The sequence below is a fragment of the Urocitellus parryii genome, chromosome 9, assembly GCF_045843805.1.
Source record: "Urocitellus parryii isolate mUroPar1 chromosome 9, mUroPar1.hap1, whole genome shotgun sequence".
NCBI lineage: Eukaryota > Metazoa > Chordata > Mammalia > Rodentia > Sciuridae > Urocitellus > Urocitellus parryii.
In genome coordinates this window covers 31,104,090-31,131,945 of record NC_135539.1, presented here as the reverse complement: position 1 = coordinate 31,131,945, position 27,856 = coordinate 31,104,090, and the positions used below count along the sequence as shown (strand labels likewise).

At 36.9% G+C, this 27,856-nt stretch overlaps 1 protein-coding gene across 1 annotated transcript; it reads right to left on the bottom strand.

Moving 5' to 3' along the window:
* On the bottom strand, positions 1-27,856 carry LOC144256842 (cytochrome P450 3A9-like). Its single transcript, XM_077802454.1, has 13 exons — positions 27,754-27,856; positions 25,157-25,250; positions 22,384-22,436; positions 20,691-20,790; positions 16,646-16,759; positions 16,110-16,198; positions 14,605-14,753; positions 9,576-9,703; positions 8,373-8,439; positions 5,469-5,629; positions 5,017-5,243; positions 2,815-2,977; positions 1-516 (listed from the first exon to the last, which is right to left on the bottom strand). Exons 1-13 carry the CDS (start codon positions 27,822-27,824, stop codon positions 427-429), a joined length of 1,506 nt encoding a protein of 501 aa, XP_077658580.1. The 5' UTR covers positions 27,825-27,856; the 3' UTR covers positions 1-426.

Below are 27,856 nucleotides of genomic sequence, written 5' to 3'. Positions count from 1 at the left end.
AATGTGTTGATTAATATTAGAATCCTGTGAAGTAAAGATTGTTTTGAAAGACAGAGTTGATGATAAAATATATGTACTCAGATCTTTTGAGTTACTGAATCAGTGTTTAAGAATTTATAAGGGCAGATATGAAGAGGTGAGGGTGCAGAGGTGGGTGGATAGAATCCCCCCAAAACCAGAGAGGCTGAATCTTCATATCTGGCACACAGATGGTCACCTCCTTTCCATCACACAACACATAATACTGTGCACAGACACTGAACAAGCCCAGCAAAGGTCCAGCATCCCTAGTAACTCAAGAGCAGCATCCACCCATAAATCCATCTTCAATACCAATTTTTATTCACAGAGAAATCAGTATGTCTTTTGTTCTGAGATATATATTCTTTGAAGAACAGAGCAGAGATTTTTAGGGAGATTTAGACTCTACTTTCCGGGCTCATCTCTTGACACAACCTTTAGAACAATGGGTTTTTCTGGTTGAAGACGTGGTGTCTTGCTTAATTTCAAAGGAATCTGCAAACATTAAGCAAGTATATTTAGATGTAGTAAATGAAACCCAAACAACAGAAAGAATCGGAAAAGGTACATTTCAAACAATAAATCTATACAAACATGTAAAAACTACTTTCAGCCTCATGTGTCTGGGATTCCTTACATTTATTCTTTAAGCTTTGGCAGTATTGTAGAATGAAAGCATACATGCATCTGTCCATTTAAAGAAGTATTTCATGAACATCTATTCTCTACCATCGCTGAGATAAAATAATGTTCACTTGTGTTCTTTTAATTTAAATTTTTGAAAACAGGTGATGATGAGCCTGAGTGGTAGAACATTTGCCTAGCATGTGTGATGCCCTTGGTTCCCCAGCAACACAAATAAAAATTTTTCAGCAAAATAGATGAATTTAAATAACTTAAACTAGATTTTTGGTATTATTTCAAACACTTTTTTTGTAAAGCTAAATAAAGCGAATTTCATGGATGTTTGCTCAGGTTTCTTCATGGAAGGGTTACATAGGTAACCCTGATCAGGTTTTATAATTTGAACTCTATGAGCAGTCCTTCCCTTGTAAGAGTCCAGGCATGCCTCTTGATAGAACCCATGAAGTTTAAAGATGGAAAAGACCTTCAGGGAACACCATGCTTTCTCCCCCTAAAGTTTCTCTTCCTCCTTGAAGTGCAAATGGGGAACATTGGAGTCCTACATAGTTTTGAGTACCCCTTTAGTCCCATTCTCACGAAGGCATTCCTTTAGTGTTGGGGGTACATCCAACAGAGTAATCTTCTACACCCAAGAGAGAGAAGGGAAGACAATTGTCATGGAGATTGAGAAGTTCCAATCTGGGAAATACAAGGAGCTTGAGAAAGTACCTGCCCCATCTCAGATGTACTAGAGACCTACTTTCTCTGAGATTTAAGTTCCTTCCTGCTTAGAGGGTAGCTACCTGACTGCCCTGACTTCTCAAATAAAATGGTCACCCCTTCTGTCTCCTCCTTTCCCACATGGAACACGAACAAATGGGAAAGAAATTGCATAATAAATGATCAATCCCTAGAAATAAGCCATATAGAACCTTGCTTTTTGTGACTCAATGAAAAGTGTATTCTTCACAGGAGAGAGTCCACATAGTTCCATAAATGTAACACATTACTATTCTTAAATTTCAGATAGTTTGCAAATATTTTCTGCATAGGGAGAAACACAAACATTAGATTAGGTTGACATTAGATTCAAAGAGAAAGAGGGAGAGAGGGGGGAGGGAGAGGGGGAAATGTCATTTGTTAAATTTTAAAATTAATAAAAGCAAAAAATTGACAGCCAAGTACTCTAAATCAATGATAAGTCTCTCCTTAAATATTTCCTGAATACTTCCATGAACAAGTTTCCCTCTAAATCACCATTGAGAGTTCATGAAGGGCAAAAATGAGGTGATGTAGTTAAGTGGTAATGATGTAGTTAATATACAAAAAAATGGGCTTCCAGATGGGATGCTTTGGGGACAAAATGTTAACTTCGATGATCATAAAAGTTTGGAGTAACCAATATCAAAGGAGAGGAATGAATGGGTCTACACTGATGGGAGGACTCCTTAGAAGAGTATGGGGATTGAACTAGAAGTTGAAAGATGAGAATAGAATGAGGAAAATGGGGAAATAAGATTCAAAGAGTTACTATTGAAATGTAAAAATAGTTTTTCTGCAACAGGACTCCAGGAAGGTTGGATCACTTAGGAAAACGCTGAACTGCATAAATCCTTCCTATCTTTAAGAAATGATTGATGTCAATGTTTCTTAACTTTGTCTGAGAATGAGACCAATAGGGAACTTTTAGAGTCAAACTCTAGGCAAGTGATTTTAGAATTTTGGAGATGACCCAAATATCTTGTATTTTTAAAATTCTATGTTGATTTCAATGTTTAGAAAATAGTTGAGAAAAACTGTCACAAAATTTCCATAAGTTCTGTTGAGGAAAACAGCACTTGACATCATCCAAACATGATTTTCACAGTTCAGGATTGATTATGTAAAGCAGCCTTATCCTCATTTGAATTATAATCGAGTTTATATTTGATAAAGTTCAAAAACACTGCACATAAGCATGTCAACCTAATCTCAATGGACTCTACCTGATCTTTAAACTCTTGTTTTTTATAAAGCCACAGATATAGAGCTCCAAAACTGAAGAAGCCTAACATCGCACAAATGTCTCAAAAGAGATTCTTTGAATGAGCAGATAAATTTTCTTTAAATAGATTCCTCAACTAAATGTAACTACCCACAAGACCTTACTTTTTCATAAAGTGTCCTGACCTGTGTTTCCTTGCAAGGATGGAAGGAGAAGTTCTGCAGTAATCTGATGAGAGCAAGTTTCATGCTCATGAGAGCAAACCTCATGCCAATGCAGTTTCTGGGTCCATTTCCAAAAGGCATGAATACATAAGGATTGATGCTGTCCTTGTTCTTCTTACTGAACCTGATTCCACAATAGTAGATGAAAACAAGTTATTGAGACATAAATCTATGAAACCTACATAATTGGGGTTGTCTCCCAAACATTCATAAGCAGCAAAACACAGGATTCTTTTGTGGAATGGTCACTGAAATCCTGCTGTGACTTTGCTTATAAGAATTGAAACCTACAGAACTTTTTCATTCTCCTTACACTAGAGGAGCTCTCTGTCTTGTTAAGATGTGATGAATGCTATTTAAAAGAAAATATGTCTTTAAGTACTGAAATTATATTCAGGATTGTGACCCATACACACTCTGAAAAAATTAGAAAATGAGCACATAAATGAAGAAAAGTGTGTTCCTGCCTTAACTCCCACTCCTGCATTTCATATTTTTATTGATGAAGGAGGAGAAAATGCTCCCACTATAATTACCTCTCTTCTCTATACTCCGTTTTTTCTGGATCTTCTTGTCTCCGTTCCTTCCTCTCTCCCTTCCTTTTCCCAATTCCTCTCTTCCTCTACCTCCTCCTCATTCATCTTTTTTCTCCTTCTCCTTCTGTCTCTGCCTCTCTCCCCATAGAATATTATCATTGTCTTCTGAGTCTGTCTCATCAGGTTACAAATAATTCCTGGAATGTTGAACCCAGGTTTTATTCAAATTGAGCCCTAGTTATTTGATTACTTTAAGGAGAAAGTGTTGATTTGGAGAAAGTGATAAAGACATTGTGATTGTTTTTAAATGTATTCTTATATATTTGAGAACATTTTGGCAAATTTATAGGTGATTGTGATTCAAAGTAATATGGAATCTATTGGAGGGTGTGTGGTGTGTGGAAGGTCTGATGAGGTTGGTTGATAGTTGTTTGGGCAGATGATGAGCAGATGCAGAAGCATTGAAAGCGTTTTCCAAACTACTGTCTGTAGATTATGCTTGCGTGTATGTCAGGAGTCCTCCATACCATACATCTTTGTAATTTTCCTCATCCTGGTCTAGTCCCTGATGCACCTTAAGCACTTAGTATCTTATCAGGCCTCAGTGAATCAAAGAGATGTGTGATCTCTGATTTTGTATCTGTGAAGTTCAAAAGTTGGAAGTGCTGAAATTGGAGGAAACTGGCATTGAGGAACTCATAACCAACAAGACAAGGTCACTCTAATCAAGAAGTGTAAAGTTAGGGGCCAAGAGAAGTCTTGTTCCCATGCCACCTGACCCCCCAGACACTACCCTGAAAACTTTCTCTATTTTGCTCTTCAGTACAACAACAGGAAAACAGTAACTCTTTCCAGAGTGCAAACTGTGAGGTTGGATCCAAATTTTCAGAAGACCAAGGACAAGACTTATTTAAGGATGAATATCTCAGGTGTCTTGGGGGGCAGGTTACTTGGCTTTGAAAGAGTCATCAATTGTGGATAGTATGAAAAGCTGGCCCAGAACACTCCAGAGACAAGACACAGAGGATCTGAGCTCTCTCCATCCTCAGTGAGGCTGCTTAAACAATCTGGGTGGTGGTGGGGTTCTCAGGCCTTAACTTGTATTTAACAATTGTGCTGGAGGAACCAGGAAGCAATGTTTAATCAAGTGGAAGATAGAAGTGCTTCCTAAAGCTGGTAGAAAATTCAAGGAGCTAAAGTGAACAGGACAAAAACCCTAAAATGATTAAAAAAGATAAGCACCTAAAATAAGAGAATGCTCAAGTGGCAGAAAGGTTTATAGATTACTGTTAAATAAAATAAAAAAACAGTTCAACATCAAATGAAATGTGATAGCATTTCAGTCCTTAAAAACTACACATTTATATAAAAATGTCCATACTGACATTTATCACATTAATAATAGATAGGGCTTATCTTGATATTCTAGGGCCTTAAATGGCTATAGTCATTTATTTTTTCTAATGTTTGTTTTCTAAAACAATTACTACTTTGTAAAAGACTTCTTAAAATTTTCTTAAAACAAGAAAATTTTAAAATCACGTGTATGCCATCTGCACTAAAAGACCTCAGAATATGTGTGAAACAGCCTCTTAAGGGTGGATTTCCTTTCTCAGGAGCCCTGTACCTTTCAGGGTAGAACTTTTCAGGTTCTGGCCAGTACGTGGAGTTTTGATGAAGACTATATGTTGGTATAGCCACGATTGTTCCTTTGGGAATGAGCACCCCATTGAGTTCAACATCTTTTTTACAGACTCTCACAATTCTCTCAATAATTGGATATAATCTGAGAGTTTCATTCACCACCATGTCCAGATACTTCATCTCAAATAGTACATCGTATGTAACAGGTGCCTGGCAAGAAAGAAATTTTTGTAAATTAAGATTTGGAAATGACTTAAAACTCTGTTGACACAGTACACTGATGTTTTCAGAGCTCCTCAAATAACTCATATTGGTAAAATACCATAGCATTTACAAAGCATTTAATAACCATCATGATTTTAGAACTGCCCAATGGCACACTGAGATGCCCAGAGATTTTACCTCTCCTCTCCCCTCCAGGTGCCATTCACTCACCTTATTGGGCAAAGTCTCATCAATCTCCTGCTGAAGCTTCTTCTGGACATCAGGGCGGGTGGCCAGTACATACATAATAAATGAAAGAGTGGTGCTAGTGGTTTCATAGCCAGCCAAGATAAAGATAATAGACTGGGCTGCAATCTCCAGATCAGATAGACCTAAAAGGAGAGGAAAGACAATTTTGTCTAAGCAGGTCCATGCACACGTTACCGTTTACATGAACATAAATCAGAATGATGATCCAAAATCCCATGAGGAAAAACTGGAAGAGCAATTCATAATGTTTCTCATTCTGCCACCATCCCACCACGAACACAACTGGGTGATTTCATGGGACAGTATGGATGTCAAACAAACAGTATTTTTCAAATGTGCCTTGCATATCATGAAAGTTGTTTATTGGGTAACACTCTTCCTCTGGGAAAAAAATAAACTTACTCTATCTAGAATGTAGGTTGAAGAACCTTGAAAGCATTTGCAATACTGGCATCTTTGCAGGGAAAATAAAGGCCATGATTGACAGAACTATACTAAGCCACAGAGAAATTTTTCTACACAAACTGTGGTCCATGGACCAGCAGCATCAACAGCTTCAAGGAGCTTATTAGAAACACAGAGTTTCAAGCTTCGCTCTAGAGCTACCAAATTGAAATCTGAACTTTCACGAGATGTGGTCAACTCTGTTCACAAACTAGCCTAAGAATCATCAGGTAATAGAAGACCTGGGGCACCAGTCTTCAAAATGGATGATCTCAGGGTGTGCAGAAACTATACAGAGTAAAAAAAACCCAGAAGCGTAGTGATTAACTAGAGTCTAGTGAGTGGTATTAAAATCACACAAGAAAGAATGTGTTGATACAGGGTATTAGGCAGAAGCCATAGGAAGATGGGGTTCAGTGAGTGGAATTAACATTGCTTATCAATCTTGGGCTGAATGTCATCTTTCCTAGCACACATCCCCTCTATTTGCTGAACTTCATAATCATCAAACAGCCTTTGTGATAGAAGGTGTTGTTTCTCTTGACTTTTCTCCTGAAAAGTCACATTCAAGTATTCATCTCATTGATTGGAGAAATGATTAGGATTTGTTGATACTCAAATACCTGAAAGAAACATGGTATACATTCCAACCATGTAATTCATAACAAAAAATAATGCAAAATGAGTGTGAGAAACATCTACATGGAGTTCTAGCTTACAGAAGCTTTCTATGATGCTATTGTGGGAAAACTCAAACCGAGTCTTCCCCACTACTGGCATAAACCCAATGATACTGAAATGAAATTGGATTATAAACTTCAGTTACAATTGTTCAGTACAATCTGGTAGCCACTAACCATATGTGTCTATCTAAATTTAAATTGTAATGAATTAAATCTAAATAACAATAGAAAGTACACTTCTTCAGTAACATTACCTACATGCCAAAAGCTCCATGGCCACGTGTCCAGTGCTTACTGTATGAACAATACGTATATTTAGTACTTCATTCACCACAGAAAGTTGTAGTGGAATCAGGGAGAGGATTACTGCTTAAACCATGTATATGGACTCACATAGAAATATTTATATTGCTCAGTCTGCACTAATATATTTTATTCTCATATCTCTGTTCAGAGAAACGATCTAGAAGAAACTACAGTAGTAATGGTCACATTACACTTGCAGATTTTGGTTTCTAATACCGTCTCTCACTTAAAGGAGCCAGGGCTTCTAGAAAAAATGGGTGATTCCAGGCCTGATCAGAGGAAATAGACAAGGAACCTAGAGTTTCTTGCACCAGAAAGCAAGAATGTTCTCCCAAAACAATATGAGAAAACATATGCAATATTGTGTATGTTTCTACAATGTGGATATATATCATTATATAGGTATCAAGACTGATAGAATGTACAAACTCAAGAACCCTTATGTTCACCTATGAACTTAGGGGTAAGGTGACTTATCTGTGATGGTTCATTGATTATGGCAAATATATCATTTTGGTGAGGGATGTTTGTAATGGGGGAAACATATGAATGTAGAGAAAAAATGGATATGGGCAATCTCTATGCCTTCTTCTCAGTTTTGCTATGAAACTAAAACTGCTATAAAATATAGTCAATTTGAACAATCAAAATATAAGATGAGGAAGAGGAGAGGGAGGAGGAACAGAAGGAGAAGGGAGAAGTTGTTAAAAGACTTAAGCCCAAGAGAATTTGACCATCAAAATAAAAAATGATAGCAAGAGAATAAATTCATAGTATATAACATCATACTGACATACATAAGAATGGAACTCTCTTACAGTCTAATATCAACTCATAAATGTACGGTAGATGATAGACAGCAGTTTGTAAACATCATAATTCAAATGCTTTCTATCAAAAATCCTCCATGTATGATAAAACTAGTTGGTGAAAGTATGCTGAGGAATAGTATGTTTACACAGTATAAGAGGTTTCCCCCACAACATTCTTATGAATTACATGGGAAAAGCTAATCTTAATATCAGATAAAGCTAGTGAACACATTTTCACCCCGTTCTGCCATTGACCCTCACCACTACTGGGACAGTGAACCTCCGGATTGGATGTACAAATGCAAATATCCAGGCAGAGGTTCTGATTCAGTGCATCTGAATGAGGCTGCGAATCAGCATTTGTTCTGATGTCAATGGTAAAAAGATAACAGACTAACTTCATGACTGAAATGCTTTCTCCTAGTTTCCCTTCAATTTTTTGAGCCTTGTTACACCTGTATGATTCTAGACAGTACATGTGGGCACCATTTGCAATATCCAAATGTGTATCTTCCTGCAATTTGGTGGAAATCTATTTTCTCTAGAAAACGTGTATATTTTCAGGATAACTTGCTTATTTGAATTTCCCTGTCAATGGACCATGAAACATTCTTGGTTACCTTGGTAGGGCTCCTTGTCTTGGGAATTCTGGGAATCAATCATTAACTGGAGAAAATCAATGCGGTGCTGGAAGCAGAAATGGAAATGGAAATGACAAAATCAGTCATAAAGTCAGAAGTAAATCTGGAATGTAGCATTTCACCTCCCTTCTTAGAGTATGGCTCCTTTAAGTCCAGAAGTCTGGCTAGGGTTGCACAACCCACCAGTGAACAAAACATGCATGTATAAACCATGGAAAACAGGATATTTTCCTGAGAGAAATCCAGCTATGGTGTCCAATATCTGTTGGTCTTTGCTCTCCCTAATGCTGGATTTGTCTCCTTCTCCTGTCACACCTGCTTGCCCAGGAAGTGGTCCTGGACTTAAATTCTTTTAGTTTGCCTTCATTCTTATTCAATGGCCACATTGAATACACTTGGTAGTTTCAAAGATGATTACTAGCTTTTGTTTGTGTATCATCAAATTCTCCACCCATTAGGTACATGATTCAATCTTCAGTCACACTTGGGGATGGCTGTCCTGCCTCCCTGACCTGGAGATATACTTGTGCTGACCTCCAGGCAAAGCAGAAGGCAAACCTGGGTTAGCATATCACCTTGATGGTCACTGAAGGGCACAGCCTGATTGTGGACAGGAAAAGACTCAGATTTAACATACACATACTTCACCAGGTGCCCAATAGGACATTCCTTTAAAGAATGTGCCAACTAAGATGTAAAGGGCTTGGAATTGTAATGATTGTTCACCAGTCTAAGATTTGGGGAATACTTTTTAACAGTAAAATCATTTTGAAATCGGATTTTTATTTTGACAGTTTACTGAATGGGAGGGAAATGATAAGGTTTTTATTTGAATGATATTTCTTTCAAGACATAACATCATGTCTATTATTGTATCAAACATTGTCAATCTTACTCATTATCAGTTTGCCTTTTTAAAATTTGATCTTCATTCTAAGAAAATGTAAAAATTCTCCAGTGCAAATCTTAAAGTATTCCTTCAACTTTAAAAAATGTACAGAGAGGGTCTGGGGGATGAAGCTCAGTGATTCAGTATTTGCCTAGCATATATGGGGCCTTGGATTCAATCCCCAGCACCACTTACAAAATTACATGTACATTTGTATATGCACAAGTCAGATGTACACAGCAAATAAATGATCAGAAAGCGAACATTGTCATGTCACCACCACCAGGTTTTACCTTTTCTTTATTTTCTAGGCGTTTTTGTTTCATCCTCATTACAGCATTTTTAAAAAAATCCAGAACACTTTTTGAAAACCTGTAGACATTTAATGCTTGAAACACTGGTCTAAGGAATGGAAATATCACTAGAAAGAAAGTGAAAGAAAAAATAAAGAGAAACCTTGATGAAAAGGCAACTTCCCTGGAGCATTGATCATTTTCTAAAAAATACAGAAGAGAAAAATCATCAGTTTTCTCAACCAGAAGCCATTCCCTCTGTGGCCAGTACCTGGTGTCTGGTTCATGGCTGAGCAAGGGCACTTCATACATAGGGTTGCAGCCACCATAGCAGGAGATCAGTGGCCCCATCAATGCCACTGGACTGAGCAAAGGAAGAGGATTAAATTCCCTTGCCCCTTACCCTTTTGTGTATTGGAATAGGGTCTCTGGGTAAACCAGTTAATTGTCTGTGCTATATTTAATTATGCATTCAAGGTAAAGTAGGCAGGATAGGTACAATTTGGCCTATGTTCCTCAACTGTGAAGAAATGAAACCAGAAATCAATAACAGATGGAAAATCAGGAAACTCAGACAAAAATGCAAATTAATCATAAAACTTCCAGATACAACTGTGAAGCATAAAAGATGGTATCCAAAGGCAACTAGAAGTTGTTTTTAGGTGAATTAAGGTGAAGACATGTTATGTCACACTTAGGAGAAGTAGCAAAAGTAGCGCTCATAAACATACAGCTACAGATGTATAGGTTTTATAAAAGAGAGTTCTCAAGTCAATAGTCTAAGTTAAATCATAAAATGGTGAAAAGAGAAAATTAAACAAACGGCAAGCATAAGAAAGAAAATCATAAAAACCCAAGTTGAAACAAATGAAATAGAAAAGAAATAAAATTGACAAAAACAAAAGGTGTCTATAAGTCACCTTACCCCTTTGAAAATATCATAAAAATCGCCAAACCATTAGCCAGATTGACCACGAAATACAAAGGGATAACAGTTTCATATGATGATATTTCCTCTCAATATGTACTAGAAGTGGGCATCTGGATCAGAAGGTATATCTACTTTTATTTATTTGGGGGTCCTTCACACTCTTTTCCAGAATGCTGTACATTTCTACCTACAATATGTAAGAGAACTTTTTCTCCACATCTAACCAGCATTTGTTATTTTTTCATTCATTCTTTCTTTTTTGATAATGGTCATTCTAACCAGGGTGCAATGATGTCTTATTGTAGTTTTGATTTGCATTTCCCTGACACCAAGTGATATTGAATAGTTTTTTCATGTATTTTTAAGTCATTTGTATTTTTTTTTTTTTGAGAAATAACTATTTGGAGCATTTTCCTATTTTTAAACTGGATTACTTGGAGGTTTGGTCATTAAGTTTTTTTAAAATTTGTTATATTATGGAAATATATGTCATTTATAAATGTAATACTCTATAGATATATAAAACATATTTTATATTAATCTATTTTTTATCTAAATGATTGGAACATCTGTACATCCAGATTTATTTCTATATTATTCTGAATACCTGAGATGTGCATTAAATTTAGGCATCCATCAATGCATGTATAAAGAAAGTGATATATATATATATATATTTATTATATATTATAATATAAAATTTATGTATTTATAATATATATTATAATAAAAATATATATATACCCACACATACATATATGCCCAATGGAACATTCATCCATAAAGAAGAATGAAATCCTGTATTTTGTAGCTAAAAGTGGATGGAATTAGAGGACATTCATCTTATGAACTATACTAGACACATCAGTACAAGTACCACATGTTCTTTCTCATATGTGGAAGGTAAAAATATTTGACCTGAATGTATAATAGTGATTATTAAAGGTTGGAAAGGGCTATGGCAGAAGGTGGATAAAGAAAGGCTCTATTTCACTTGTATATGCTGTGTATATGAGTTGAGACATCACATGGAACCCTATTTATTTGCATAACTCATACATGTTAATTAAAAAATAAAATAAATATTAAAAAGAAATGAATAGCAAGAAAAATGAAAGGATAATTTATTACTAACATTGGAGAGGGATTATGAAAGAATTCTAATAATTTGATTATTCACATATATTTGTGCAGAAACTCCCAAAGATACAAACTACAGAAATTGATTGAGAAGTAAATATACAACCTGAATAAACTTGTAAAATGTAACATGATTGCATTAGTAATAGAAAATTATTCACAAATACAAGCCCAGATCTGGATTGTTTTAATAGTAGATTCTACAAAATAAAGAACTAATACCAATTATTCATAAACACTTCCAAAATTAAAAGAGCATTTCTGAATATAGTCTAAAAGGCCAATATTACCCTAATACTAACACCAAGCAAAGACAACAGAGGAAATGGTTGTGTAATACACCAAATCCATGAAATAAAATGTCAACACAGAGGATTGTTTCAATTGATGCAGAAAAAAAACATTTGATAAAAATCAAAACCAAACTTCCCTCTGGAAAAATAATCCTCAAAATAATTCTTTTGTGATAAAACCCTCAGCAAATTAGGACTGGGATGAAATTTTATAAACCTGATAAAGGATATTTATGAAAACTTGTAGCTTAATAATTTAATAGTTTCACCCCAAATCAAGAACATGACAAGCATCCCTCTCTCACCACTTTTCTTGGAGTATTGTAAGTAATAGCAAGTTCACCAGCATTTCATGATACAAGATCAGTACACAAAAATAAACTGCATTTCTCTACACTGTAATAAGCAATCCAAAAGAAAAACTAAGAAATTAAAAAATAATTCTATATTCAATGACATTAAAAAGAATAAAATTCATAGGAATCAATTTAACAAAGGTGCAAGACAAGCACAATAATAACTACAAAATATTGTTGAAATAAAAGAAAGAGGATCTACATGACTAGGAAAAACATCTCAGGTTAGTGGATCAGAAACTTAATATTGTCCCAATGGCAATAGTATTGAAATTGATGTGCAGATCCTAATGAACTTTGTAGCAGAATCTTAGCTGGCTTCTTAGAGGAATTGGCAAGTTGATTTAAAATTCACATAGAATTCAAAGGGACACAGAGTAGCTAAAATGATGTTGAAAAATGAGATTAAAGTTGTAGGACTCACATTTCTTGATTTCAAAACCTACTCCAAAGCAAAAATAAAATGTGGTCCTACAAGATGGGTAAACATGTAGATAAATGGAATAGGATTTAGAGTCCAGAAATTAACCCACATGTCTATGGCGCATGGCATTTTGAGAAATGTGCCATGGCCATTGAATGGGGCAGACACTCTTCAAAAAATGGTGCTGGAACAACTACATAGCCACATGAAAAAGAATAACATGTTGTCCTCACCTGGCCCTTAATGTAAAACTTAAATTAAAATGGTTGGGCAACCTTAATATCAGAGCTAAACTACAATTTTTAGTAGTAAACCATAAAAAGTATGTAAGTCCATATGGTTTCAATCAATTCTTATATTTGATACTTAAAGTACAAACAATAAAAGGAAATGACATAAATCATATATCATTTAAATGTTAAGTTTCCAAGATCTGTTGAGTTTCTAACATTTATATAAATGGCATCCAATTTCATGCATCTACTGTCAATTGCTTTTCTTTTGTGAACACTACTGCTTTGAGATTAATATATTTTAAGATTTTGAAATCCAGCTCATTCGTTTTAATGGTTAGGATATGTAGTACCTCTCATGATAGGAATAAACTGCAAAAAACTAAAAACTTTGTGCTTCAAAAGACACTATCAAGAAAGTAAAAAGATATCTATAGAATAGGAAAAACATGTTACAAATCATAATCTGATAAGAAACTGTGTAAGGAATACATGAAGACGTATTTTTTCAATTAAATTATTTAAAAATTCTTTTTTCTTTTATTTTTAATTTGTTCCAATTAGTTATACATGACAAGTAGAATGCATTTTGACACATTGTACACAAATGGAACACAAGATTTCCTTCCTCTGGTTGTACATGGTACAGACTCACACTAGTAAAATTCTTAAGCCTCAAAACAAAAAGACAAATGCTTCAGGTAATTGTAGGGAAAAGATATGGATAGACATTCTTTAAAATAATGAATCTGAAGTATCTTTCCTATGTACATAGATGAACACCTCATAGTGAATCTCCACATCATGTAACTCCACAAGCCTGGCATCCTAATTAGAATAAGGTATACTTTATGTTTTTACAAATATGTCATGCATATCTAAAAAGAACAAATAAAAAAGTGATTAACATTGCTTGTTATCAGTAACCAACAGGAAAATGCAAATCAAAACCACATAAGTTGCCATCTCACATCCACTACAATATCTAAAATAAGAGATGGAAACAGGAAGTGTTAGAAAATAAGTGAAGTAATTGGGACCCTCATACACTTTTGGTAAGAATATTAAATGGTACAGCTATTATGGAAAACACTGACAGAAGTACTTTGTAAGGCAGCAATTTCACTCCTGAGTATACACTGAGATGAAATTGAAAACTAGAGTTCACAAAGAAGTTTCACACTAATATTCATAATGGCACCATTCATAATAGCCAAAAGGTCGAAATAACATAAATGTCTATCAACTGATGAAAGGATAACTAAATTGTAGTATATCTATACAATGGAATATTATTTGGCCATAAACATGAAGTACTGATATATATTTCACTTGGAAACAAAATGCTAAATGATGTCACTTTGCATCACAAAAAACACATATTCCATGTCTCCATTTTTATAATGTATACATCATATGCAAAGCTAAAGAAATAGAAAATACAGTAGTGTTTGTTTAAGGTAAATGATTTTGAAAGCTGACAGTTAAAAGATAATGAGTTTTCTGAGTTTTGACAATGGTGAGGGCTGCACATATTATTAATCCTGCTAAAAATTATGGAATTTTACATTTTAAGGAATCATATAGTATGTAAATAATATCTTAATGAAGTTGTTATTTTAAAAGAAAAAAAGAAACGGTGATCCACATACTAATTATAAGAAAAATTGGATGGAAGTCACCTGAACCAAGGGCCTTCTTGGCTTTTTTCACAAATGGATCTTGTGGATTGTTGAGGGAATTGACATTAACTCCAAAAGATGTGCTAACAATCACGTCCATGCTGTAGCTCCCCAAAATTCTGAGTAGAGAAAGAAATGTAAAATTTTAATCTGCACTGCTTTACTCTCCTACTACACATTCTGGAAGAAGTGATATGAGCACATTCACACACTGTCAGAAATATCTGTTGATCAAATGACTAGTCCATGCTCCTATCAAATGCCATGAGGCAGCTGCCCCTGTGCCAGGGGAGTTAGGGACACTAGGGTAGTGAGCTCAAGGAGTTCAGTCACAGAGAGACAGACACCCATAATCAGATAAATTACATCAGTGAGTGGACTGTAGATGATAAAAGATGATTAAGTATGGATCTTCAGCAGGACCAGGGTGTTATAATTGACTCCTGGTAGGGGATCCAAGATAGGTGACCTTGACCTAGGTCCTGCCTAAGCACAGTCTGTGCCCAGAGCTGATTCCTCTCTAGCACATCACATAAAAGCAATACCCTGTTCTGAGAGGCAGAAACATTGTCCCCCCCGTCTCTGCACCCACTGCTACAGCTCCTGAGAGGTCCTGCACTCCAGGACCCAAGGTGGCCCCAAGGGCAGAATCTCACAAAAGGGAATGAGTAAGAATATCCTCAGTTAAAACATTGAAAATTTCCTCAAAATGTACTTGGATGAGCTCACAACTTGGTGAACATATTCTCTCAGATTTCCCAAGACAGTATCAGTGGTTGTTCATGGGTCAAAATAACCCATTTTATACAACAAATGATATGGTAGTTGTAATCCATATCCTTTCAGGACCTTATCTCTGTTGAGACTGGAGGAAGAAGTGGTGAGAATATTTCATATTTTGCTGATATTCTCAGTGCAACCATGAAGAGATTTGTTGTTCCATAGCCTGTTTTGTATCTTTCTTTTTTAAAATTTTAAATAATTTTTTTTAGTTGTAGAGGACAGCATGCCTTTATTTTATCAGTTTATTTTTATGTGGTGCTGAGGATCAAACTCAGTGCCTTACACATGCTAGGCAAGTGTTCTGCCACTGAGCTACAACCCTAGCCCTGTGTTATATCTTTCTATCCCTGCTCAGTAGGTACCAGAAACTTCCCCCCATCCAACATTCCCTAGGCTCTACCCTCAACTTCTGAGTGATCATGTTCTTCATTGTAAAACATGTGTTTTGACTTACATAATATCCACATTGACGATCAAGCAGATAAACTAATTCTGTTTTTGTACACAGATGTCCCAGCACCCTGCCTCATCCTGGGAGCCTCTTTTCCTTGGGTGGCCCATTTTGGTTGTGACAGCACATACTTACTTTTGTCTGGTCAGGGGAGTAGCTCAACAGTGGTAATTTCAGTTCCCTGGCAGGCTGCTGGAAGGTCTTAAAACAGCTCACAACCCCAGAGCTGCCTGCTACTTACTCTTTCACAGTGACAGGCTCGCCTTTCTTCACTTCCTGGCTCAGGTACTTCACCAATGCGTCTCCATATTGGTTAATGATGGGGATCATCTAAGCACAAAACACAACTCCACCCACAGTTACAGGAGAATTGAGGCCCCAAGGCTCTGATTTTCTCAGGATTATAAAGTATGAGATATTTATAATGTATCAAATAATATCTCTTCTAGAACATAAAGACAAAAGGTGATCTGAAATTTTTAATTAGTTCTTTTTATTTATACACAACAATGTTTCCTTTTGAAATAATTATAAAAGCATAGAAAAATAATTTGTTCTAACTCAGTCCCAATACTTCCCCTTTCTCTCCTCTCTTCCTTCCCACTGTTCCCTTCCTTCTACTCTATTGATCTTTCTGATATTTACTTTTAGTTTTTTTTTTTAATTTGGAATTTCAAACTTAGTTGAATATTCTTTGGAAAACGATGATGTTCTCACGTTTGTCTCATCCCCAAATCCTTATTTAAGTTTCGAACTAAAGTCCTCTTAGTTTATTACCTCCTTGAGTTTCCCACTGGAGAACACTGGCGACAGCAAGACTCGAAGTCTCTTCCACTCTTCATCCCTTGCTGCAAAGAGAGATTTTTGCACAAATCCCAATGGCAAAACTACCTGAAGTTCACAAAGAAAAAGACATTTTGTATGAGGTATGTTTTGGAAGTCTCCACATTGTAGAGAACTTGTTAAGCAGGCATCAGTTTTTTTAATCAGTTATTTACTGAGTGTCTACTAGGGGGCAGGCCCTGTGCTAGATGCTCCATAAACTTTTATCTGAAATTCCTCTTCTCTTGTGAGGGTAGAGGGGGTACCCAGCCACCAGATGCATGTTCAGTATTTATATTACAGCTGCTGTGTAAATACAAAGGCCCCTCATGGTAGGTAAACTGTTCTCCCAGGGGACAGAGAGCATTATGACTTAGGGCATCCTATACAGGCAGCACAAGAAAAAACTGATTGATGACAGTCATCCAGATAACCTTGGAAAACTAGGTTGCCCAGACCAGTTATGCTTTTCCATATATGTACAGCATGAATATCTTGCAAGGGATGCTAGGATATAGCCACTTAAAAATAGTAGCTAATAACTTAAAAGATTAGGAACTTCTTCTCAATTCTGAAAAAAAAATAATGCAATTATATGGAAGTACTTTTTTTGAATCATCCCCCACTACACACACATGGAGGGACAGAAGGAAAAGGAAAGATAATTATGTTTCCCAGCTTGAGACTGGCCTGTCAATCCAACCTGCTTGAAGCTGTCATTCAGCTTCCAACACTGTGTTTTGTTTATAAAGGTATACATCCAGTGCTCATTCATGATGAAAGCTCAAAACACTAGGAAGAAAAAAAAAAACTTCTTCAATCTGAAAGAGACTCTATATACTAAAAAACCCAACAGCAACAACAAAGACCTTCAGCTAACATAACATTTACTGGTCAATGGTGAATCTATTCTCCTAAGATCAGTAACAATTTAAAGTTTTCTACTTTTATCATTCTTGTCCAATATTATCATACTGTAAATACTTACTGGAGCAATTGGAGAATGTTTTTCAAAAGGCATGAAAATTGGAAATGAAAGAACCTGAAGTGACCCTGTCTTCAGAGGACAAAATTATCAATGTGGAAAATCTCAAAGAATATTTTAAGACTTCTAGAACTAATAAATAAGTTCACCAAGGTTGTAAGATACAGTATTAAAATGCAAAAACAAGCTACATTTCTATATAACAACAAGGGAAATGTGAAAAAAAAACATTAAAAACACAATAGTATTCACTGTCACTCCAAAGAAAATGAAACACATTAGGAACAGATATAAAAACAAGTACAGGATTGCTATGGTGAAAACTATGAAATGTTGATCAAAGATATTAAAGAAAACCTCAAGAAATGGAGAAGCATAACATGGATTGAAAGATTCAACCCAGAAAAGATACAGATTTTCTCCAAATTAATCTATAGATTTTATTGAATTCTTATTAAAATCTCAACAAGTGGGTTTTTGCAGACAAGCTTATTCTGAATTTGTATGAAAAATTAAAGGACCAACATAAATAAAGTGGGAGGGCTGGGGATGTGGCTCAAGCGGTAGCGCACTCGCCTGGCATGTATGCGGCCCAAGTTCCATCCTCAGCACCACATACACACAAAGATGTTGTGTCTGCCAAAAACTAAAAAAAATAAGTATTAAAAATCTCTCTCTCTCTCTCTCTCTCTCTCTCTCTCTCTCTCTGTCTGTCTCTCTCTCTCTCTGTCTGTCTCTCTCCCTCTCAAAATAAATAAATAAATTAATTAATTAATTAATTAATTAAGTGGGAGTGAAACAGACAAATTGAGTCAGTCTTAGCAGGTTAACAAACATAACAGAAAATTAGGAGTTAAACAGTATGATAGTCTCTAATGCTAACTTAACACACTAGGAGACAGGAGTTTGAGAAGTCAGCTCAGCATTCTGAGGCTATGAAGTCATCAGAAAAACCAACAAGCCAGAGGCAAAGACCAGGTCATTTCAATAAAACCCACTGAGAGAGGCCACTAGTCTGCCCTGTTCTGATAATAATACTAGGGACTCCCCCAGATGAGGTGTCACATCTTTTTGAACTAAGGGGCAAATGCATGCATAGAAAAGTGAAGATGGTAACTTTTTGGTTAGAATATATACATATTTGTAGATGGACACAATACCTTTATTTTATTTGTTTTTTTTTTTTTATGTGGTGCAGGGGACTGAACCCAGCAATTTACACATGTTAGGCAAGCACTCTACCACTGAGCCACACAACCCTGGTTCCAGGATGATAACATATTTTTTTCCTTTGCTTTATTAACATAGTCACCATCCTCCAAGGTAGGTACTTAAAATGGTAATGAGACTCATTGCAAGAAAAAACACAATGGAGAGAAGAGCACAGGCACAACTAAAATAAAACAGAGTGAGAAATAGACACACCCTATCAGCCCAAATGGATGCTTGACAATGGTGAAAACAGAATGATCAGAGGGAGGACAGTCTTTCTAAAGATGGTACTGAAACAACTGGACAGCCACAGGCCAACAAAACAAGACAACAACAACAAATGAACCCTCACCGTGTTTTACAATGAGCATGACATAGATCATAGGTTTTTATGTAAATTGTAAAGTCTATAACTTTTAGGAGAGAAACAAGAACAATATAGAAGTCAGAGGCAAAGCTTTTCATGTATTAGCCTTCCCCATAAAAGACAATACTTGCTCTTATGGAGACCCTGTTAAGAGGAAATGACAAGTGACCCATCAGGACTTTAAAAGACTAGCAAGAGGGAGCCTTGGAGATCACTATATCTCAAGAAAGCTGATGATTATATGGATTTATCCACAGCAGCAATTTTGCCCAAATGTACATAGGCACACACATACACAGGCACATAAAACTGATGAAATCTAAATAAGTCCTGTGGATTGTATCCATGTCAATTTCTGGTTGCTCTAGTAACAGGAATAGACTACATTCAGAGATAAGTAATATGATATTCAAAGCATGTCAATTGGGAAAAACAGAAGAAAAGTTATATGAAACTTCCCTGAACAGTTTTGGAGCAAATGTCTGTGAAGCTGTGATTACTCCAAGACACAAATTTAATCAATAAATATTTGTATTTTTTAAAATAACCTGAGCATACACTTCACAGAGAATGACATACACTCAATCAACAAATATATGAAAAACTATTCATCATCTCTAGCAATCAGAGAAATGCAAATCAAAACCACTATCATGTCACTCCAGTCAGAATGGCAATTATTATGAAGATAAAGAACAATGAATGTTGGGAGAAAAAGGCACAGTCATACATTGTTGGTGGGATTGCAAATTGGTGTAGCCAATATGGAAAGTAGTATGGAGATTTCTTGGAAATCTGGAAATGGAACCACCATTTGACCCAGCTATCCCTCTCCTTGGTCTATACCCAAAGGACTTAAAATCAGCATGGTACAGGGACACAGCCACATCAGTGTTTATAGCAGCACAATTCACAATAGCTAAACTGTAGAATCAACCTAGATGCTTTTCAGTGGATGAAAGGATAAAAAAAGGGGTGGGAATATATACACAATGGAATTTTACTCCACAATAAAAGAGAATGAAATCATGGCATTTGTAGGTAAATGGTTAGCATTGGAGAAGATAATGCTAAGTGAAGTTAACCAATCCCCCAAAAAACAAATGCTCGAATGTTTTCTCTGATGTAAGGAAGCTGATTCATAGTGGGTTAGGGAAGGTGAGCATGGGAGAAATGGATGAACTCTAGATAGGGCAGAGGGGTTGCAGGGAAAGGAAAGGGGCGGGGTTAGCAAAAATGATGCAATGCGATACACATCATTATCCAAAGTACATGCATGAAGACATGAATTGGTGTCAACATACTTTATATACAACCATAGATATGAAAAATTGTGTTACATATGTGTAATAAGAATTGTAACGCATTCTGCTGTCATTTATTTTTTTAAAATCAATAAAAAAAGAGAAAAGAAATTTAAAAAAGTGAATGCTTACCGGCCGATTTGTAAAAACAGAATAATGTTCTTTCACCAGCACTGTTTTGATCATCTCTGGATCCGTAATAACCAACACAGGCTGTTGACCATGATACAATCTGTGTTGGGAAAGAAGAGCTCATTAAACCTACTAAGCCATATTTTTCAGTTGGAGCAACACCCAGAAATCCAAACTGATATTCCATAATCCATATGCCTGACTGTAGAATGCACAGTGACACTAGATATAAGTTCAAGGTAGGTGATGACACACAACAAGATTCTGGCCATATAAAATGAAGGTCATGTAACTTAAGCAGGGAAGAGATATTTAAAAATGAAAAAAATTCTTTATAAGAAGAGCCTGGTCAGAGATGTCTAAATGGTGCGTACATGTTTTCTATCTCATTCTCCAATAATTTTTGTATTTAAAAATATTTCATAATCAGTGCAGTTTTAATCTGCACTTCTCTAATTGCTAGATATGTTGAACATTTTTCATATATTCATTGATCGTTTGTATTTCTTCTTTTGAGAAGGGTCTGCTAAGTTCTTTTGCCCATTTATTGATTGGGTTATTTGATTTTTTGGTGTTAAGCTTATTGGATTGTTTTTATATTTTGAATATTAACACCATAAATGAAGTGCAGAAGGCAAAGATTTTATCCACTTCTGAAGGTTCTCTTTTTATGCTTTAATTGTTTCTTCTGATGTGAAAGGATATTAAATTAGAGAAAAATAGACAAGTAAATTATTAAGTTCTTACAAGTGCTTAATATGCAAGAGACAGCTGGGGTTGTATCAGTGGGGACTCAGCCCTGTATGCTCTTTCCACTCAAAAAAATGGCCTTTATGGGCCACACCAGTTAGGCAGGATGATGTGGCCAGCTTTGCAGTTTTGAGGACTTCATGAGAGAAGATGAAGAGGGAGGAAGAGGCAAAGCCATCTCCCACTTGCTTATAGAACACAAGAACTACAATAATACCTCTGGAGCTACTTTCACCAAGCATTATTAAGAAAATGGCTGCTGAAATTAGCTGATGTCAACCTAGCAGATTATGAAGTACACAAGGTCATGGGAACATAGTGGTTTAAAATGTACTGGCCATCCATTCTTCAAAGTCAGTAGAATGAGGTAGGCAGAGAAATCCCTGTGTACACTTCTATTGAAAACTCCTAATTGACATGGTAAAACAAATGAAATCCCCAAGACTTTACACTTGCAGAGAACGTTAAAATAAAAGAAAGCAGAGGTCAAATCATTTCCCAATCTGTTCATCTCTCTCTCAGATTTTCTTTCAAATGTACATAATAACCCCCAAATTTATATAAAGGTCGCTTTTATTCAATGTGGCAATCTTGAAAGAAGATAAAGCCATGCACATTTTAGAAAGGTCTGACTTAATGCCTCCTATGCAGTATTAAAGGCTCCTAATGAAGACAAAATGGAAAAGGGGGTAGAGGCTGGGCACTGGAGAGAAGGTGAGGCCAAGAGTTTTGGGGTCATCAGAGACTGAGAAAAGTCAAAAGTATGACATTCTTGGCCATGAACCTTGACACCTGGTGAAATATGGGACTCTTGGCAGGAGGAGGAGCCTCTAAAAGCTTTATGTAATTAATTACCAGTAATAGCTCTGGGCTGGCATTGTCCTCTTGCCCTGGGGTGCCTCATGCAACAAGTCTACCCAAGGGAAGTTTCCAAAATACTCACCCCCACATTTTCCCATACTTTTCATGACATTGGACATCATACTGCCAAAAACCCTGGGTGGAGAAACAAGGGAATTTATATTGTTATTTTGAAAATATTGAACCCTGCTTCTAATTCAGGAACCAATGATTAGAATCCCTTGAAATCAGATTGAAATATATTCATCACTGGCAGTTAGAGGGAAGCTCTTATTCTAAGACATCCAAAGGCAAAGAAGAGAAAATAAATGGGATATTAGTGTTGAGAGCCACAGTTTAGTCGGAATGATGCCTGGCATTTTGCTAGAGGGAATGGTTGAAAGGTGACCCTGCTCTGGGATTAGGGTGCCTCTGCGATTAGGGCGGATCCTACTGCCTCTGACGCTGGCTACTTTGGAGTTCCCATTGAGTTTTCTCAGGGTTCAGAGTGAATTGGCTGCATGGAGCCCTGTAGAGGGAGTGTGTTCCTAGGAAGTGTGTGTAGAGTGCTGGTGAGAGTTCCGGAATAAAGAGTTGCTGTTTGAACCTACAAGGCTTTGTGGCTTCTTGGTTAATTTGTGCCCAGCCAGACTGTGGCATATTAGAAAAGGGAATTTAGAGTCCATCTTGAATTTTCTTGAAGTATTGTACATATTGAAGAAATTATCCTCTTTTTTTTTTGTTGTTGTTTCCTATAATGACCTTGAATTTGTGATTCTCCTGCCTCAGCCTCCAGAGTGGTTGGGACTACAGGTGTGTGCCACAGTTTCACTAGTTGTCCTTGAGTATGTATATGAAGCAAGTCTAGTTCTCTGTATCCTTTTCTCATGTGCATGGAGTATTTCTGAAATCCTGTCAACTTTGAATCATTCCCTCTACCTGGATGTGAAAAAATCAAAGCTGAGTGAAAGTGAGTGAGTTTCCCAGGGACATTTTCAAGGCCACTTCACTCATTTTTCCCCAGATCTTTTTTCATTTCTCTCATGAATCTCCCTAGAATACTGGGGAAATGAGGAAGTTCAAGGCACTAGTCACCTCTAAGTTGACCATGTTGATGTGAGTAGTTTAGCTGGCTATTTCACTACTGTGACCCTGATAAGAACCATGTAGAAAACTAAGATTTACTGGGCTCACATTTTCAGAGGTCTCAGTTAATACATCGCTTCCTCTGTTGCTGTGGTCTGAGGTGAGGCAGAATAACATGGCAGAAGAGTGTGAAGGAATAAAGCAGCTCAGGACGTGGCATCAGGAAGCAGACAGAAACTCCACTAACCAGGGACAAAATGTATGCCCTGAAGCCAGGCCCCCAGTGACCCACCTCTTCCACCAACACCCTACCTGCTTACAGTTGCCCCCAGTTAATCCTTACTGAGGAAATAGTGTAGAGTAGATTAAGGCTTTCACAATTCAATCACTTTATTTCTGAACTTTTTTACATTGCCTCACACATGAGCTTCTGAGGGATACCATGACCATAACAGTGATTCTCATGCATTTTGTGGAGTGAGAAAGGATAAGTAAGGATTGTCAAAAATGGCATCACCTTCCGTTTTTCCAGCTCAACGTGGAAAAGATGGAGAGATGCCACTCCTACCCATGGGAGTCAACAAATTAAGTACTTTCTCTAAGTTTTTTCTTCTAACACATAAAATGTAATCTTCCTATTGCTATGTTTCAGGGATGATGTTTCCATGATGCACAGGGAGACCCCCAATTATGTGGATCTTACAGCCTGTCTAGTATACTGTTGATCTGGAAAGCGTGAATAGGAAATAATGCCTTTTCAGCAGGAATAGCAGAATGGAATTCTCAGGGGGTCAGGGGGTCTATAATTCTCAGGGGGGTCTATAATTCTGCTCAGAATTATAGAATTAGAGTATGATAAATAAGCCTCAGTGTTTGGAAGAGATAATCTGAGCAGAGTGTAGCCTATTTTTCTGGCCCAGAGTCAGATATCTAAATGGGTTAATGACAAAAGCTTGATGAAAATTCACATTTCTTGTGGAACATGTTACATTCCATTCAGTTAACTTGTTTTAATTTTTTTTAAATCATGTGATTACTGCTCATTTTATATGTGATACTGCCTTTGTTAAAAAACAATACACATCTTGTGTTTAATTATGTGAAATCCATAGATAAGGGCTACCTTATCCCATTCATACTTATTCGTTGCTAAGACTCACTGCTAGGGTGCTCTCTTTGAATGATAAGAAGAAATGCAGAATGCTGTCGTTTCATCTGGTAAATCCCCCAAATATGTCACAGGAAGTAAAACTTGGGTGAAGCCATGGAAATGACCACAGGGTATTTGCACATTCAAAAATTAAGTATGTGCAAATTATCAACTTACGAATGCTTGGGGTACTTCAGATACTGTAGTTTCAAAGACATTAATGAGGATTTTTTATTTACAAAGGGACTCATGAGATCTTGCAAAGAATAGGAGTGTTTGAAGTTGTTTACCATGCCCTCTTTCACAGACTTTTTGCTCAAATACCAAGCACAATATAATCGTCCTGGAAATGTGCACCCAGCAAGTTAAGCATCTTTTTTATGACGAATTCAAAGTCTGAACAACATCATGAAGATCAAATGCAGATGTACCAGAGATCCAAGCTGTTCCACTGAGGCTCTTGAAGAGTTGACATCAGAGCTCCAGGGAACACCTGGCCATGCTCCAGGAGGGGCCTGAACATTGTTTCTCAAAGGATAAAAACTACTAAATTTCTCCTGAAGATGAACATTTTTACTGATGGCACTTAACTGGCATTTGTACTCAGGAGAAAAAATAGAGGGAGCTCAAGCACACTCACCTTGCAGTAGTACAGAAGAGTTCCAAATAAAGGCAGAGGTGTTGGCCCAGGTATTCCCAGCGTCTTAAATAGCCCATGAGAATAGGTTCCATATCTATAAAGTGAAATAGAAAGCCAGGTCACCCTGATTGTCATTGTATAGATAAGGGCCTGACCAGTCTCTGACTCAGAAACTGGACCAGGCAATGAGATAGGTAACATGTAGGTGATACAGACCAACAAAAACTCCAACTGGCACATTCTGTATTCCAACACCACTTAGAGATAACTTCCTGCCACAAGAGGCACAATGATTAGGTAAATGAACTTGAGTCTTCATGGCCCCAATAATTGGGTTTGTTCTTAATAAATATTCCCAGCCTTGAATGCGCCTGAGAAGTTCAGGCTGGCATTCTGCCAGGGCATCGCAGTTGCTATGTGTATTTGGTATGTTAACCTTTCCTTAACGTAGAGATTCCTAGTAAAAAAGGGCCAATGCTTTGACATGATTTTCATTATGAGATTTTGGGCAACCAAATCCATTGAAGCACAGAGTGTCCACTGAGAACCTATGGTAACATTGTTTCTTGCAATTTGGACATAAACCTTTCATACTTTTCCTTCTTTCTATGCCATGTCTCTGGTTCAGCATTCAGCCCTTCTTTAAATTTGACTTCAAATGGATATTTGGAAGCAGTCATAGTATTCTTATTTCTGTTGAATGACAAATGTGACATTTAAGAAAACTGAGACTTCCATTGGCTTCATACCAATGTGAGCCATGTTGAGTGCCACCCAAGTCCATTGCCAGACAATCTAAGTGACTTGAGCAAGAAGGAAGACTGAGTTCCCTTATACTCTGAGTGCTACTGTGAGGAATAAATGACTGAGGAATCATCTCCAGGCCATTCCTCCTCTCATTGAGTCTGATCCTCCAACTGGTGATGCTCAGATGGCAGCACAGAGTCAGGCATATTCATGTTACCAAGGCAGTCAATCACAAAATAGTTTTGTTTATTGCTTCTACGCATCAACTCTCCTTGTATGAAAACCCACAAAGGCTGGTGCTTCCTTGGGCTGGCCAACCTGTAACACAGATGTGTCATGTTCACAGCCCCATGCCTGAGGGTTCTGGATCCTAAAATCTTCACCCCTATCAGCATTGATAATAGATGAAAGACTAGGTAAAGGAAAAATGGTGAACAAGAGATTCCTGGCAGCTATTTCAATCACGAAACAACCAGTTTTGCAAAGATTGCCCCATAGTAGCACAGAAGAGAAAAGTCTGGCATGTTTAAATAGCTTAACATGACCAGCAATTCCTTTTAGATACATGGAAGGTGACCTTTCAAATTTCAGTTACAGTCCTGATGACAGAGCAGACAATATGCAACATAAAATAAGAACCCATAATGTGTTCCATACAGTTGAATAAGCACTTGCTGCTTCTTTGGAGGAGAATGTTTAAGGCAGTATAGTTTTCACATACTCTGTACAAATCCTGTCATTACATACAGTAAAATTAAACTACATTGATTCACTAGAAAATGTCTGCAGAGAGAGGATTATGCTGCCACAACACCCTGAATTATTACCTTTTCTTTCAGAGAATAAAAGCCAGATCTATATTTTCATTTCATGCTATTTTGATTAGTTACTTTTAAGAGTGAAATTGAGACAAATGTCAGACGTGACCTGTGTGGAATCTCTCCTACCCACAATCAAAATAACCTTTTTTCCTCTGCTTCATGATGTCAGGATCCCATTAGTAAAAGCAATTTCCCTACTAGATGATATTCATTCATGCGTTCATGTTGGCGTGTAGAGGAAAAAAAGTAAAGCCAAATTGGCTTTGTGATGTTGTTCAGGTTGCCAGAAGATTCCATATTGAGGGGAAATAAGTCTCTTTATGAGGCTAATATCTCAGAGAGAGCAAAAATAATACAAAAGGAAAGAATAAAACTTCTTAAAATTTCTGTCAGGTATTCTCTGCTCTAGACACTTATCATTTAGAATGAAACAGTTCTGTGGATTTCAGGGTGAAATAATTGAGTTTTACAAGGGAGGGAAGTGCCAGGATAAAAAGAGGGAATTATGCAGTCAACCTTCCAGGGAGTCTGTGGGGAAATTGGTGTGTTGTATAGATGGTGCTGGGGGCTAGAGGGGGCAGGAGTCACCACATGCACAGGGGATAGTCCTCTTGCATGTCTTCTGCAATAGGCAGAAATCCAAGAAGATAAAGGGACAAAAACCAAGTAAACTGGTTGTTCCCAGAATTCCCTAAGTTTGAAAGGGAGTGAGGTTCCCACTGCATATTATAATAGTTATTATTTAGCTGTATATGCTGAATTCTGGTTTATTCCTCTAGATGCAAACACAGAGCCAATCAGATAAACCCAGAAACAAATCTCAACACCAGTTGCCCTATCCACAGGAATATGGATTTGAGGGCAGGGAGCTCAAGTGGTCTGCTTAAGCTCAATAGGATCTTTTTAAGTGTTTATAGAAATTTCATTTCCATCATCTCTTTTGATCTTCAAATAGACAAGGGAAAGAGGAACATGATTAGGTCCCCACCTCCAGGGTTACAGAGGAGAGGAGACTGGACAACTACTCACAGATATAGGAGCACCAGGAAGATAGCCAGGAGGACCCAGGTCTCTATGGAAGAATTGGGGATCAGGTCCATCACCACTTTTCTTCAGCAGTTCTGTCTTCTGA

Coding starts and splice junctions, on each gene's coding strand:
- LOC144256842 (XM_077802454.1), bottom strand. CDS start 27,824: ATGGACCTGATCCCCAATTCTTCCATAGAGACCTGGGTCCTCCTGGCT. Junction 9,704..14,604: donor TCCAATTTTTCTTATAATTA/GTATGTGGATCA, acceptor CTTTCTTTCTAG/TGATATTTCCATTCCTTAGA. Junction 2,978..5,016: donor GAAAAGTTCTACCCTGAAAG/GTACAGGGCTCC, acceptor TTGTGGAATCAG/GTTCAGTAAGAAGAACAAGG.